Source organism: Macrotis lagotis, chromosome 1 (genome assembly GCF_037893015.1).
Source record: "Macrotis lagotis isolate mMagLag1 chromosome 1, bilby.v1.9.chrom.fasta, whole genome shotgun sequence".
Classification (NCBI taxonomy): domain Eukaryota; kingdom Metazoa; phylum Chordata; class Mammalia; order Peramelemorphia; family Peramelidae; genus Macrotis; species Macrotis lagotis.
Genome location: NC_133658.1, coordinates 847045437 through 847061709, shown reverse-complemented (window position 1 = coordinate 847061709; position 16273 = coordinate 847045437). Strand labels below are relative to the sequence as shown.

The following is a 16273-nucleotide window of genomic DNA, read 5'->3' as shown; positions in this document are numbered from 1 at the left end:
GGGGTGGGGGGGAGGGCCATTTGGATATTTATTACATCATTCACAGGTCATGCAAAATTATCAATTTAAAAATTCTTATCGGGGAGGCTAGGTGGCGTAGTGGATAAAGCTCCGGCCTTGGAGTCAGGAGTATCTGGGTTCAAATCTGGTCTCGGACACTTAATAATTACCTAGCTGTGTGGCCTTGGGCAAGCCACTTAACCCCATTTGCCTTGCAAAAACCTAAAAAAAAATTCCTATCATAAAAGTTCCTAGATTTGTTGAATTTCAAATCCTACCTGAAGTTGCCTTGGCAGTGCCAGACTCCAGTTCTACTGGAAACCTTTTCTAATCTCCATTAATTCTAATACCTTCTCTTTATTGAATATTTCTTTTGTGAAAACAAAGTAGATCCATCTTTTACCTCAGTTCTTACCCAGCTTTTAATTACTGAATGGTTGTTGTTTCACATTAAACTGAGACCTGGGAAAGACCTTAAGCTTAAAAAGGCCAAGGTCTCCCACTGCATTCTGGGGTCATCTTGTCTTGATCTATGTCTTGCCACTAGACTCCAATGACTCTGGAAGAGAAAGTGAAGCTGATAACTCTGTATAATCCTGGGTCATCTAAATCCAATTCACTTAAAGGTCAAGACTTCACCCTCCTGATGTTACTGGTTCTCTCCTAGAATGAAGGATGAAAAACAATTTATTTAACCTGTTAGTACATAGTTGTTTACATGCTGTCCCCACTGATAGACTGTGAGATCCCTGAGGTTGGGGTCTGTTTTCTTCTTCTTCCTTGTATACTTGGTGCTTAGTGTGATATCTCACACATTAGTTGCTTAATAATACATTTTTTCTGAGTGACTGAGACTTGAGCTGTTTTGGTTCATGAGTTAAATTTGAATGAGTCTTCCCCTCTTCTGATTCTTCCCTCAAAGTACGAAGTACATTCTGATGCATAGAAATAGGATAAACCCGTTCTTTGGCTCCAGAATGGCTGTATACAGGCATCACCCCCTCTCTTCTAGAGCATCTTGTGCCTTATAGTGCATGGGCTTCAGGGCTCTGAAGGAAAAAGCCAGAGGTTTGGGCTGAATTCCCACAGATAAAGGTAGAGGGGTGGGGAGGATCAGCTTTGCTAAGAGGGAGGGATGAATGGATGGATACTGCATGAGTCAAAGTGAGTGTGTGAGAGGACCTGTGTGTGACAGTGTGTGAGTCAGCATGATAGATGGGGCGTGAATGTGAGGGGAGCAGATTGGAGAGAGACTGCATGCATCTGGGAGTGAAACCATGTGAGAATACCTGGCGTGTCATTGTGCATAAGAAAAGGGTGGGATTGAATAAATGCTTAAAAGAGACGCTGTTAGTGGACTTTCCTGTGCGTGACTGAAAGTGAGAGGGAGACTGGGGTGAGACCTTGGGTTTTGTGTAAGAAGGATTTTGTGCTGGTTGGACTCCTTGGGATGAGATTCAGTGTGGTGTGATGGTTAAACAACTGACCTTCTAGCCAGGAAGACCTGTTCCTGACTAAGTATGGGGCCCTGTCCAAGTCACTTAGCCTCTACAAGCTCCAGGTGATTCTCTCTAACTTGCAGAGTAGGGAGTGTTCTACATCCCTATAAGGAGTTTCCTCCTCTAGGGGATGCCAGATCAATGACAGAACAGTTCTATTTGCTTCATTATAGAGAGTCTTCTCTTATAGGATTGAGAGCTAGGAGGGACCGCCGAGGTCATCTAGCCCACCCCTTTCTTTTGATAACTGAATCTGTATTGAGAGGTACAGCTTTAAAGAATAAGGAGTAAGAAATCATACTGCTTATACACTACCCAGGTCAGACCACACCTGGAGTAGAGATCAATTCTGGGTGCCGCATGTTACAACTTGAGACTTTATGAAGTGGAGAGGACCCAGAGGATGGTAACAAACATGGCAAAAGTCCCTGAGGATCCACTGAAGGAACTGGGGATGTTTAGCCTAGGGCAAAGAAGGTGCAGGAAGAACTGTCTCTAAGTATTGAAAGGACAGTCAGGTGGAAGAGGGAGCAGAATTGCTTTGCTTGGTCTCTGAGGCCAGATACCAGCTCAATGGGTAGAAATAGCAGAGAGGCAAATTTAGACTTGATATGAGGAGACACTTCCTAAGGGTATAACAGCCTGTCTTGTTAGATAGCTAGTTCCCTCACATTGGACTTTTTAATGAAAGGGCTAGATAGACCCTTGTTGGATAGTCTTACAGGGCAGCACTTTTCAGATATCAATTGGACTAATGGGCACTGAAGTCCTTTCTGACTTTAGGATTCTGTGATTCTATGAAATTGAGAACCAGAGCTGTCAGGGATTTCCCCAGTGACATACAGAGAGTAAGATCATGATTTGAAGCTATGTTTTCTTTTCCAAATCTAGTGCCCTCTCAACATCTAATTCATATTTCTCTCTCTCTCTCTCTCTCTCTCTCTCTCTCTCTCTCTCTCCATCCATCCATCCGTCTGTCTATCCACATCTGATGGGCAGCTCGGGGTCTCAGTTTCCTCTTCTGTTCAAATAGGGACTTAGACTGGAAGATTTTTAAAAGATCTCCTAGCCCCCTCAAAAATAAAAAAAAAGATCTCCTTGCTCTGATTTTTTCCTCCATAATACCTGGGATTCATAGGGGCAGATATTTAATTAAATGAACTGTGTATGTGACTGAATGTGTGTGGTGTGAGTGTGTTATATGATGATGTGGTTGTTGGTGTTTCCTGGAATGATTGGGTCTCTGGTTGAATCTGGAGGTATAAGTGGACATAGAGAATAAGGTTGTTAGGGTGAGTTTGTCTATTTTTTGCATAATAGTTTCCCCAAATTTTCCCACTTGTAGGCTGTGCATAGATTTGGAAGCATAGAAGTATGGAACTTGATCATGGTGCCCTCTCCTGGACAACTAAAAGAATCAGGATTTGTAACTAGCTTGTGCCATATTCCCTATCCTCACAGCCTTCATTCCCACTACTTCTACCACACCAACCAACTGAATGATGAGAGGTGTGAATTGCACAATTATATTTATTATGATGAAGGGTATACTGTGCAAGACATCATTCTCACTTGCCATTGTCTTCCATTCCAGAGTCTGATTTGTAGGAGACAGGACTATTGGAGATGGTCTAGCTGCTGCTCTGCTCTTGGTCTTAAATGACTTCGATTCCTCCCACATAAGCAAGATACCACAGCACATCATCAATTTTGGGCAATCACAAGATGGGATGACAGTATGCAATGATCAGGTACATCCTAATCTGTCTCTAAATAGGCTAATAGCAGTCATTCCTCTCGATCCTTACATCTTTGAATTGTATGATATCATCAGTTGCATGTATCATCAGTATGATAGAATTACTTCACCTCTGCCTCAGTTCTCTCATCTGTAAAATGGGGATAATAATATCTCTTGGTTCCCGGGATTGTTGTGAGGATAAAATGAGATGGTGTTTGTAAAGAGCTTAAAACATTGTATAAATGCTGTATTAAATGAGATAATGTATTCGATTTCTTTGAAAGCCTTAAGATATTATATAAATGCCAACTGTTATTATTCTAGCCCCATTCTTACAACCAGTATCTATCTTCTCTTTCATCCCCCCATTCTCATATTTCCATGTTTCCCATCCTTACAAGTCTGTTGTTCTCATAATATTAACATGAACTTATCTTTATATACTCTTGTTCCATAACCTGAATCCCCATAACCTTTGTTTCTATTGTCTCTGTCCTCCTCAGTCTCATCGGCTCACCCCATATTCTTATTCCCTCATCCCCTATCCCTGTACCCCATTCCTACATCCTCATTCCTCATCTTTCGAATTTCCAAGGTCTTCTAGCCAGAGAGGAGTAGAGTGACCCCATGATTATAGAAAAACACAAGACTTTATTGAATTCCAGAAGGGGATTCTTTCCTTTCCATTCTCACCTATCAATGTCCAACAGGCTTCAAGAATTCCTTAATAAGTCTGACCCCAGGCTTCAGAATGGGGACTCCATAGTGGGAGTATCACCCTCAATGGCCCTGGGTTTTTTATGGTGGTTGCAGACAGGGGAAAGGAAGTATGTCTCTTCAATACAGAAAGAAGACCTTCTTTCAAGTGAAGAAGCCTGGAAATGAAGCAGATTGAACTTGGAGGGAGCAACAATAGTCTGAGCCCCTGGAAGTCCTTCCTGGCTCCTCTTTAGGCTACTTTGCCTAATCTCATTTCAGCAGCCTTGTGGCTGCTGATATTACCTGCAACCCTGTGGCCTGATCTGAGCTCTTAGATGATGATCCAGTGACCTGTGGGGTTTGGGAGAAGGGCCCATCTTTGCAAACCTTTCCCTGCTGGCTCCTTGGGGGAATCACAGAGCTAGAGCCAGGTCCCTTGAGCACTACCACCATAATTTAGCCTTGGTTATGGAAAATGGAGGATTACTCTGATCAGGTTCTGAAACCTTTCTTAATTCACTCCTGGTTTCAGCCACCAATTGTAGGGTATAAGGCTGGCTATCTCCCATAGAGGAACCACTTCCCCAGGACCCATTTGCACTGTGAATATTCCCCAAGCCCTGTCATCCATCCTTTTTTCTCACGTTGACTCTTCCAGTCCCTGAGGTGGAAGGAATTAGAGCCATTGGAGTCACAAAAATGGGTTGACCTTGCCCTACTCAGTCTATCCCAGCTATCCCAGATGGTCCCAGGCTCCTTGTCTTGCTCCATCCCTGGGTCAGATGTGAGTCAGATTGGGGGCAGATGCCCGCAATGCTTCTGCCCCCTTGCTTGGGCTCATGGCCTCCACACCCCCATGGGATGGTAGCAGGTGGTGGCAGCGGCAGGTGGATGCTCTGCTGGAGGAGGGGGAGTGCAGAGTAGCTCCCTTGCTCTTGGCTCTGTGTAGGCACCTACATATTCTCTGACAGATAAGGTAGCAGATCTCACAGATGATGAGGACAATGCAGATGGAAGAGGCACCCACCATGAAGTAGGTGAAGACCTTTTTCTCTGTGGGCCTGGCAATGTAGCAGTCCACTGTGTTGGGGCAAGGGCTCACTCCGGCACACTGCACCAGGCGGGGGAAGGAGAAGCCATACCAGAGCGTATGCAGAATGTAGAGGAAGACAATTTCCACGATTAGCTTGAAGATGAGGCTTAGCAGGTAGGTCCACCAAAGACCGCCATGCTTCTTCTCAGCATTGTCATAGAGCCGAGCACTTTTGTCATGGTGTTTCTCTTGGTATCTCCGTTCCCTCTCCTTCCGATAGGCCACATGCATGACCACGAGCAGCGAGGGGCAGGTGACGAAGATGAGCTGTAGGGCCCACAGGCGAATGTTGGAGATGGGGAAGAAGTGGTCATAGCAGACATTGGTACAACCTGGCTGGCGCGTGTTACAGTCAAAGTCCTTCTGCTCATCCCCCCACACCCGCTCAGCTGCCACCACATACACCAGCACTCGGAAGACGAAGACCACCGAGAGCCAGATCCGGCTGAAAGCTGTGGCGTACTTGTTGACCCCGCTCAGGAGCTTCTCCAGAGTCTTCCAGTCCATGGCTCATGGGCTGTGGGGGCACAGGGCCCACCTGTGAAGGTCAAGGACAAGAGATATTGGGGGGAAGCCCAAGTCCCAGCCTCAGGGCAAGATCTTGGAGGGGTCTAGACTCCTGCAGGCTCACCATGGGCTCCCACCTAAGAAAACCTTTATTACTTGTCCCTGGATAGAAGCATTGGGAACTGATCCTGGACTGCAGGGGGTCATGTAGCAAATGCACCAATGCTTCTAATGTCTGGATGAGTGGATGTCCTTATCCATCCCCCCCCATCTATGCAACTGCACATATCTGGTGTATGCTTGTGAATCTGTATGTACATGTTGTATGCATGCTTGTGAGGGTTCAGCTGTGGGACATCCTGAAGCTGCTTTTCCTGAAGAGGTGTATATGTCTATGTGGGTGGGTGGTGTGTACCTAGAGAGTCTAGTGTATGGTATCTCATGTGTGGCTGGGCTGTTTATAGACTGTATGGTGGGCAATGTGTATGAGGTTCACTGTGTGGTGTTGGGTGGGTGGGTTGGGGCTGGGATGTGTGTGTGGGGGTGAAATGTGTCACATGGGATGTGGGAGTGAGGGGTATGGCACCAATAAGTGGCATCATGAGCAGGGGAAAGAATGCTGGAATTGGAGTTAGAGGCCTGAGGCTCGAATCCTGGCTGTGCCCGACATGGGACAAGTCATCACCCAAATGGGACTTAGTTTTCTCTTCTGTAAAATGAGGGGATTGGACACGATGGCCCCTAAAATCACTCCCAGTTCTAGATCTGTGATCCTAAGGTCCTAAGACAACTGAGGAAGATTCTTCCAAAGGGAAAACAAATCCCTTCCTCTTGAGATTTTTTTTTTTTGGGAGAAAAACTTTCCTCCCTTTCAAAAGGAGCAGGAAGAACTGAGATGGTGAGATGGTGAGCCTCCCCCCGCCCCCCCAGCATGAGTCCAGGTTGCTTCTGACCCTTCTCTTTTTCTACTTCCTCATCTCCTCTGCATTCATCCTCCATGTTCCCTCCTCTTTCCTCCCCACCTGTAGGTAGGTGCTCGTTGACCACATGGCCCTCAACATGGTCCTGTAACATGGTCCTGTAAGTCAGAGGCTGTTAGCTGTTAGTCCCTCTTGAGTTTTAGTGATCTTTGAGCAGGCAGAATGTGGTAGAATGAAAAGAAGACTAACTTTGGCATTAGACAACCTGATCAAATTCTGACTCTGACAATTATGCCTGGGTCAGACTTCACCTTTCTGGGACTCAGTTTCCTCATTTGTAAAATGAGGAAGTCTGACCTGTTTTATACCTCTGAGAACCCTTTTCTCTCTACATCTACAATATCCTAGAGATATGAATATTCACTGGCACTTTCCATCATCCTACCAAAAGTGCCGCTTGAAATCAGGTCTGTTAGAAGAAAGGTGGGTCCAAGGGGGAGCCACTACATGAGTCCTCCATTTTCTACTTGTCGTTCCCCCATGTGAACTTGAGTAAGTCACTGAACCTTAAGGTGAATGAAGCTGATTCTGGACCTATCTTATTTCATAGTCCCTCATTCTTTGCTGGTCTGGTTTGGTCCCAAGGGGTTGTTCCTGAAAAGGGGGGGTTGTTTCTCAGTAGTCCCTGCCACCCTCCTGATTTCTTTGCCAACCCCCTTAAAACCCCCAACACTGAATCATGGAAAGTCCACATTCACGGGGAAAGAATTCCTTGGTTGGACTGAGGGTGGGGAGCAGGCGGGGTTTCCCCTCCTTCAAGTTGAAGGTGCGGAGTAAGGTTACAACCCCTACCAAGGACTGGAGGAGCAGGTTCTAGGCTTCTGACTCCTTTGCCTGAGCTGTCAGGGACGGGGTAGTGGTTGGTACAGAAGACACTGGGCTTTGGCTAACATGTAAGACTGTCCGACAGACCAACAAGAGACCTGGACTTACTCTCCCTGGACCCTAATTAGGTATGGGTCAGGGAAGACACTGAGCTCTGAGAAGGCTGGAGTACAGCCCTAGCCCTAAGTATGGCAACATCCCCTACCACCCACTTGAGAGTTTGGGGCTTCATATCCAGGCTCCCCTTTCTTCAGGGAGGGAAGAGCAGGAGCTTGAATCCTACAGCACTTAGGAAATAAGCTAGGTCCAGAAGCAACCCCATTCACCTTAAGGTTCGGTGACTTTACTCAAGTTCACATGGAGGAATGACAAGCAGAACGGGGGATCATGGAGTGGCTCCCCATTGGACCCACCCTTCTTCTAATAGACCTGCTTTCAAGGGACGCCTTTGGTAGGATGATGGGAAGTACCTGCTTTCTTTCTTATCTTAGGCTCCCTCCTTCCTTGCTTGCACCACTCCCTCTCCCCCTTCCCCCCCTCAACCCTATCCCCTTTCCTATCTCCATCTCCTGGTTCCTAGAAGGAAAGAAGAGCAAAGGAGAACTGGTCCCTCTGAATTCCCCCAGGCTTCTGCTCCACTTGCCCAGCACAGTAGATCAGTTTTCCTTCAGTCAGCCCTAGCCCAGAAAGAATCTCCTAATCAGGCCATTTTTTTAAGAGGGGAAAAGAAGGGACCAGGGACAGTTCAGCTGGCGGCTGCTCCCCAGCCAATTTCTCTAACCCCTTGAATCCCCAAAGTAGCACTTACCCACCAGCTCCTCGGCTTCCAAATCTTGCAAGGAGACAAAGTGAGCCAAGGACTTTGACAAACCTCCCTCCCACCTTCTCTGTTTCTCAGCTTGCTCACACCCTCCTCTTCTGGGCGGGGTTGATCTATCCTGCCCATTTGGGAGGCATGTAATGGGCCAGCCCAAGGGGACAACAGACTGATGGATATGAGGGGTAACCAGGCTGGGACCCTTACAACCTGGGGGCATAGATGATGGGGAGGAAGCCTCACTTGAAATCATCTTTCTACTGTCTAGGAATAAATGTCAAGTTCCCTTCCTCCTTCCCCAGGACCTCGAGACATACCTAGCTTAGAGTTCTAGCCCCTAAAAAAAAGGGGGAAAATTATTGATACTTTTTGGTTTTAGATCACAGTCTTGTGATCTATTCTCCCTCCCCCCCAATTCCCTCTCCCCAAACCAACAGACACTCCAGTGATGTCTGACAGTGTAGGCAGTATTCTGCAACCTCAGTCCTTCACTTCTCTACTTCAAGAAGAGAGATGGTCCTTCTATTCCTACTGCCCTCTTAACCTTAGTTATGCATATCCACAAAGTATTTTCAGGTTTGCAAAAACTTTCCTCATTATATCCCTTTGAGGACAATAGTGCAATACTATTATCATTTTCCAGATGAGGATTCAAATAAAATGACTCACCTATGATCATATAATATAGCGAAGAAGTATTTGAGACTGAATGGGAAATCAAGGTCTCTAATTTGAATTAATCACTTTTTCAGATACTGGTTTTGATACTTGCTGCTTCTTCCCAACCTGGGCCAACCCATTCCAGGGACTTCAGGTACTTTAATCTGGGGGTCCCCAGCCCCTCCCTCAGTAGTTTTCTATATTCTCTTCCAGGGGTTCCCAATCAATCCCTCAGAGATTAGATATAGGAGATCTTCTCTCAGGGGTTTCCTACTCCTTTCAGGGGTCTTCAGCTCTTCCCTCAGGAGACCTCCTGGGTCCTTCCAGTGGTCCGATCTGGTATGATAAAGCTGGCTTTTCTGAGCACTCCTCCTATCTATATTTCTGAGCCTTCTCTAGCACCTCAGGGCATACTGACTCCCCTGGCTCCCAAATGACTTCCCCAGGTAATTTCTTTACTGTTTTTCTGGCTAAAGATTTCGGCCTCATAGAAGTGCTTCATAACTCTTCCAGTTCTCCACCTACTTGAGATTGTGAGGTTCAAAGGTTGCTACTGTCTGAGACATTTTTCTGGAAGGAGCCCCCTGCCTTGTCCTTGAACCGAGTAACAGCTAAAGCACAATGGAGGGTGGGGTAGGGCAGGGCACGGCTCCAGTCTCACCTCTTCCTTAAGGAGTTGTGATTGGCCCCCTTTGGGGTCCCAGAGCTCAGAAGGAGTGAATGTGAAAGATGATGCTTGGAGAAGGGATTGCTAGGGCAGTCAGTCATCCTTGTGGTCATTGCTGATGACCTTTGGCCAGGTTATGACCCTTTCTGGGAAATGTGGTTGGGGGTTATCTGAGCCTTTGGACACAGGGCAGGCTTTCCTGACCAGGATGTCATTGTTCTGACTCCAGGGAATTGAATTAACAATGAGTCAGAATTCAAGTAATTAGAGTAATTACACCTGCCTAACTTCCCCTCCTCTCTCTATCTCAGATAAAGCATCTCCATCTGGGGCCCAGTGTCAGGACCTCACATTCTTACTGTTCTTACCTTCCCTCTTGCCCCCACCCCAGGGGACTCCTCTCTGTCCCAAGCTCAGGTCAACCTGTGGCCTCTTGCTTTTATGATGTTCTTAGCTCACCTTTCCTACCAAGCTGGGCCCTGGGACTGCAGAAGGAGGAGAGTGCTGGGAACAACTTATCTTTGTTACCCTCCCCTTTCCTTCCTTGTTACCTTGGTAACATGCCTCACCCAAACTTCCTTCACCCCTGCTTGGCACTGCTCCGAATCCCCTGCCCCTCCTACTTGGTGGAGGATTTCACTCTTCTGCCCAGGTAGATGCTGCCACAGCCATGGATGGAAAGCATGAGGGTGAGGTGGGCAGAACTGAGAGTGTAACCCAAACCTCCAACCTAGCCTCCCCCCCTCATCTGATCCTCTCTCTCATCAATCCTGACTGGGCACTAGCTTCAGAAGGTTCTGGAGCCAAGAGATCAGCATCCCCAGTCTGAGTGCTCAGGGCTTCAGAAAACTTTTAGTCCACTTTTGTTCTCTTGTTGGCCAAGAATCTTTTCAATTGCCCTAATAGGCAGTCATTCAAATTCTTCCTTGACCTCCAAGTGAGAAATTCATTACCTACCCTCCAGAGGCAGCCCATTTCATGATTGGACAGTTTTTTTCCTTATTAAAAATGTTTTATTGACCTTTCCTTCCTCCCTCCTTCCTCCCTTCCTCCCTCCCTTTTTCTTTTCTCTTTTTTCCCCTTTTCTCTCTTTTTTCTTTTTTTCAGTTAGAGTGACAGATAAATAGACCACTGAACTTGGAGTTAGTTCCAACTGTGCCTCAGATACTTATTAGCTAGATGTTCCTGGGCAAGTCACTTTTTATGCCTCAGTTTTCTCTGATGTAAAATTGGGACAGTAATAGTCCCTACCTCACAGGGCTATTGTGAAGATCAAATGAAATGATGTATAAAAGTACTTTACACTACTCTGAAGCGGTGTATAGATAACAGTTTAATTGATTGATTGATTCTTGATTCATCTACCCCTTTAGAACCCTTCCCTTTTAACAAATAAAAATAGTGGAGAAAAAAGAAATCAGTGTGTTATAAATATATGCCTCCTTCTATCTCTCACTCACCAGCTCTCTGCTGAGGGGTGGGAGACACTGTACCATCAGTCACCTGAAATTCTAAGTGGTCATTGTGTTGACAAGAATTTTGAAGGTCTTCAATGTCTTTTCCCTTTACATGCATCTTCATCATTGTGGGAATTGTTCTTGCGGTTCTGCTGACCATACTCTATACCAGTTCATACAAGTCTTCCCCAGTTTCTGACAGCTGTAGTTATTGAGAAGTTTTTCCTTGAATTGAGCCAAATCGGCCTCTCTTTGATTTCTACTCATTACTTCTGTTTGGTAATATCAGGATCATAGACTTCCATAGACTGGAAGGAACCTCAGAGATCATTAATTCTGACCCCTTCATTTTCCAGATGAGGAAGTGCATCCCAGAGAGAAATGACTTATTCAAAGTTTAATCTCTTTTCTTCTTCCTACTGAAGTTAATAAAGAAACTGCTAACAAACCTCTCATGATAAATATGTAAGTTAACAAAAGACAAATCATATGCAAGCAAATTCTCACATTGGCAGTAATCAAAAATGTATTTTATTCTGCATGTTGAGTCAATTGCCTCTGTTTAGAGATGGGCAACATTCTCATTAATTTTTCTAAAATCATGGCTGCTCATTATATTGATTAGCATTCTTAAATATTGCTTTTATTTGCAAGGCAATGGGGTTAAGTGGCTTGCCCAAGGCCACACAGCTAGGTAATTAAGTGTCTGAGGTAAGATTTGAACTCAGGTAGTCCTGACTCTAGGACCAGTGCTCTATCCACTGTGCTACCTAGCTGCCCCTCATTCTTCAATATTTCAAATGTTATTAATATGAATTTGTTCTCCTGGTTCTACTCATTTTACTCTGTATCTGTTCATAGTCTTCCCAGGTTTCTCTGCAACCATCTTTTTTGTCACTTCTTATAGCGCAATAGTATTACTTAATTTGTTCAACCATTCCCTAATGAATGAGTGTCCCCTTAATTTTCAGATTTCTGCTACTACAAAAAGAGAAACTATAAATATTTTTGTACATGTTAGGCCCTTTTGTTCTCTTTGGAAGAGAACCTAGTAGTGCTATTATTGGTTCAAAGTTTATCCACAGGTTAGTTAGTTAATGTTGAGCTTAGTTCCAAATTATTTTCTAGAATGGTTTGTCCAAGATTATACAAGTATGAGAAACAGGATTTGAACCCAGCCCCGCTGGGGCTAAACAGAACAAAAGAAATCATTCTTTCACATGTCAGCCCTTCAAATATTTGACTATGTTCTTCCTGTTTATTTTTCTTTCTAGAATATCCTTTTTCTTTTCTTTCAGCACTGAAATAGAAATTTGGAGAGGGAAACAGGTGGTAATTAAATGTATTATAACAAAGGAAAGGATTCCCCCCCCCCACACCTCCCATAAACAAATAAAATGCCAACAATGGGAAAGCTGTATGGGTTGCCGGTAGGACTAGGAAGCTTCAGGTGCTGAAATCCTGGACTACATCCGGTCTGGCAGGGTGGGGACCACCTGCATCTCACATACTTGGTATAAAGCTGAAGAATAGGAGTATAAGAGAGAAGGGGTTTTTTTCTTTTCTTTGGTTTCTCTATCCCCTTTCTGTATCTCATCCCTAATGGCAGTGGGATGGGACCTCGTTGGGGTCCCCGGGAAATCTCACTCCCAAAACACCATTCTGCTGATTTCAAATTGAGGTGTCCTTGTTTCTCTGTGAGTTGAGGGCCCCTATCAGGGGGTAGTCAGTTTTCCTCTTGGAAGCCTTCCCTGATCTCCCTAGGCTGTAACAGCCTTCCCCATTCAGATAGTACTTAGTTTTGTTCCACTCTAACCCACTTATCAATCTCCTGACTGTTGAGGGTAACAGATGGGCTTCAAAGCCATCAGTGAGTTGGGCTGGGGAATGTTTACTCCCAAGCACGTGAAGAGTTCCCTTGGTGGAGTAGGCAGATGAGAATAATTTGTTTTAACGGCCATGAAGGCAGCTGAAACAGCATCTGTGGAGTTCTTAGAGTTTGGTCAGACATCCAAGATGCACCCTGGACCATCTCCAGTTATCCTGACTTTTGTCTTGCCACTGGATTTCGATGACTCTAGGAAAATAAGTCTGAGGACTTGTATGACTCTGCCCCATTTAAATCCAGTTCCTGTACAAATCAAAACATCACTCTGTGATGCTAGCGGCCCTCTTGAAAAACAAAGGGCTAACAATGACATCTCTCCCTCCACCTCCCCCCAACAAAGTCTAGAATACTTTCTCTTATTACCTTGTCCTATAGGAATTATCTATTCCATTAAAGACCTGCTATAAGAGATAGTTCCTGATTCCCAAAGTTCTTAGTTTCCACCAACCAAGAGTGGTATATACTTTGCTCAAAGGTTCAAATAGAAAAGTAAAAAATAAATATGAGGCAACTAGATGGTACAGTGACTAGAGTCCTGGGTCTGGATTCAGGAAGATCTGAATTCAAATCCAACTTCAGGCACTTACTAGCTGTGTGACCCTGGGCAAATCATCTAATCTTGTTTGCCTCAGTTTCCTTATTTGAAAAATGAGATAAAGAAATAAATGCCATACTACTCCAGTATCTTTGCCAAGAAAATGCCAAATGGGATCTTGAAGAGTAAGACAGGAATGTAAAGGACTGAACAGCATCAACATCTGTGTGACTCTGGCTAAATCACTTAACTTGCTTACTTCAGTTTCTCAACTGTTATTACTTAGTTACTCAACGGTGCAATTGGGTTAAAGACAGCACCTATCTCAAAGGGTTGCGAAAAAGATCAAATGAGATAATATTTATGAAGTATTTAGCACATAGTAGGTACTTAATACATGATTGTAAAAATGTATTTATTTATTTATTTATTTATCAAGTAACACTATTCCCTCCTTTTCACCTTGACCCTTCCCCCCACCCCCTTACTCCCCAGTTGAATGTCTGGGATGATTTTATCTTTTGTCTTTGTCCCCCTAGCTTGAAGCACAATGCTTGAACTAAGTATGAACTAAGTATTTACTAATTGCTTCTTAAAAATATAAAAGTAGGGGACTGCTAGGTGGCAGTGGATAAAGCACCGGCCCTGGAGTCAGGAGTACCTGTGTTCAAATCTGGCCTCAGACACTTAATAATTACCTAGCTGTGTGGCCTTGGGCAAAAAACTAAATATACATATATATATGTATATATATACATACACACACACACACACACACACACACACACACACACACACATATATATAAAAGTATATAAAGTAGTTGTGTGGATTTGCATCTTAACCCTAGAGCTCCAAGAAGGCAAAGACTGAGCCTTATCTAAACTTTGTATGTATTCCTGTGCATAATAGACACTACAAAAGAAGTGTTGTTTTCTATCTCTTCTGTAAGCCTTCCCTGAAGTCTCTTTCTGATGCCTTGCTTTATCAGGGTGGTGGCCTTGGCTTTTCCAAGACAAGTGTTGGCAGGTCTTAGCAAATTAGAAAGTCTTGGGAAAGCATGGGTTGGGTGTTGAGACTCCATCCTACAGGACCAACTGAGCCAGATTCAAAGAAGCTGCAAGCAAGATGGATTTTTCAATCATAGCCAACTCCCTAAGACCAGCAACAAAGACATACAGAGGGTGGGATCTACTTTGGTCCAGGGAGCTTTTATGAAGGGTAAACTCAGGGGTTCTTAAAATGTCAAAGTTGGAGAAGTTGTCCAGGCTAAACAACTCAAATGAAATGAAGAGACATCAGCTCAGTGTCTCCAAAGGTCAGCTCAGTGTCTCCAAAGGTCAGAGCCAGAAAGGACAGTCAAGTCCATACTATGAACTGGGCACCTAGGTAGAGTAGATAGAGTACCAGCTGTGGAGTCAGGAGGACCTGAGTTCAAATTCAGACTCAGACAGCCACACTTACTAGCTGTATGGCCTTGGGCAACTCACTTAATCCTTGCCTGTCTTTCATTCAGGACCATCTCTAATCACGTTGATCTCTATCTGGCCATTGGACTCAGATGGCTCCAGAGGACACAGTGAGGCTAGTTAGTGACTTAACACTAGATTCCCTCACTCAAATCCAATGCACTTGCTTGTCATGGTATCACCTCCTTGATGTCATGGTCTTCTTCAAGAATGAAGGACAAATAACTATGAATGAAGTACTGTGCTGGGAATACAAAGGAAGACAAAAATACTCCCTGCCTTTAAGAAATTCACACTTTAATTAGATTTATACAGATAGATGCTTAGTAAGGTGAAGGTGTTTTCAGAAGGAAGGTGTTAGTAGTGGGAGGGCTTGGGAAAAGTAGGATTTGAGTTGAGACTTGAAGGAGGCCAGGAATGCCCAGAGGCAAGGTTGAGGAGTCTAGGTATGGGGGTAACTAATGCAAAAGCTAGGAATCTGGAGATGCAATGTTGTGTGTGTGTGTGTGTGTGTGTGTGTGTGTTCAGTGGCAAGTTAGATGGAGAGATAGAGACACTCCTCCCCACTCCAGGAGCCTGACCAAAACATCTGAATGTTAGCTTCTTGAGAGTAGCGACTATTTTTGACTGTCTTTGTATCCCTAGTGCTTGATCTGATTTGATCAGGGCTTCCAGGGGGTGGGAAGAATGAAGAGGGCTCTAGTTCTCATTCTTACCTTGATCAAAAAATAGCTGTGTTTAGGAACCTAAACACTCTGCGAGGCCTGAGAACCTGGGGGGGTTGGTTGAGATGCCTTTCTGGCCCTAGGTCCCTCTCATCCCCATCAGGAATGTAACTTTCTCTGCGGAAGGACTGAAGTCCAGCCCCTCAGTGCATAGGGAAGTCTGGCTTGCGCATGATCTTAATAACCTTCAGGACTCCTCAGGAAGAAGTACCTAGATCTCTATGCCACCCAAACCCAGAATGGTGCAGGAGGGAACTGACTGGCTTTTAGGGTATGACAGCACCTTGTAGACCCTGGGAAGACCCAAGAAGTCATATGTACCCCAATTCAGGGAGCCCTGAGAGGCCATCTAGTTCTTTCTCCCACTCACTCCTTACAGCCCTCATTCTGGGTGTGGATCTAATCTGAAAAGGCCTACCCCTATATCCTGATCTCACTCTGAAGGGGTCCCACCCTTGGCTCCAGGGACCTCCTCCCATTAGGGTGCACCTTTGAAGAGTCCCTCAACACCCACTTATGACCTGGGAGTTTTTCCCGAAGACAAAGACTCGCCAAGGGTGTGGCAATGTCTCCCCCTCACATTGAAGATTAGGGAAGGTTACCTATAGATTGAGGTCTCTTTGGGGTCAGAGATTCATTAGGAATTTTCTGAGGCAGAGTCAGATTCCTTTGACCAGATTGGGGTGAAGGGAGAAGGAGAAGGGTTCTATC

At 44.9% G+C, this 16273-nt stretch overlaps 1 protein-coding gene across 1 annotated transcript; it reads right to left on the bottom strand.

Moving 5' to 3' along the window:
• Positions 1–2984: 2984 nt before the first annotated feature.
• GJB3 (gap junction protein beta 3) lies at positions 2985–8242 on the bottom strand. Its single transcript, XM_074217497.1, has 2 exons — positions 8153–8242; positions 2985–5570 (listed from the first exon to the last, which is right to left on the bottom strand). The coding sequence occupies exon 2, from the start codon at positions 5537–5539 to the stop codon at positions 4718–4720; it is 822 nt and encodes a 273-aa protein (XP_074073598.1). The 5' UTR covers positions 5540–5570; positions 8153–8242; the 3' UTR covers positions 2985–4717.
• Positions 8243–16273: the final 8031 nt, after the last annotated feature.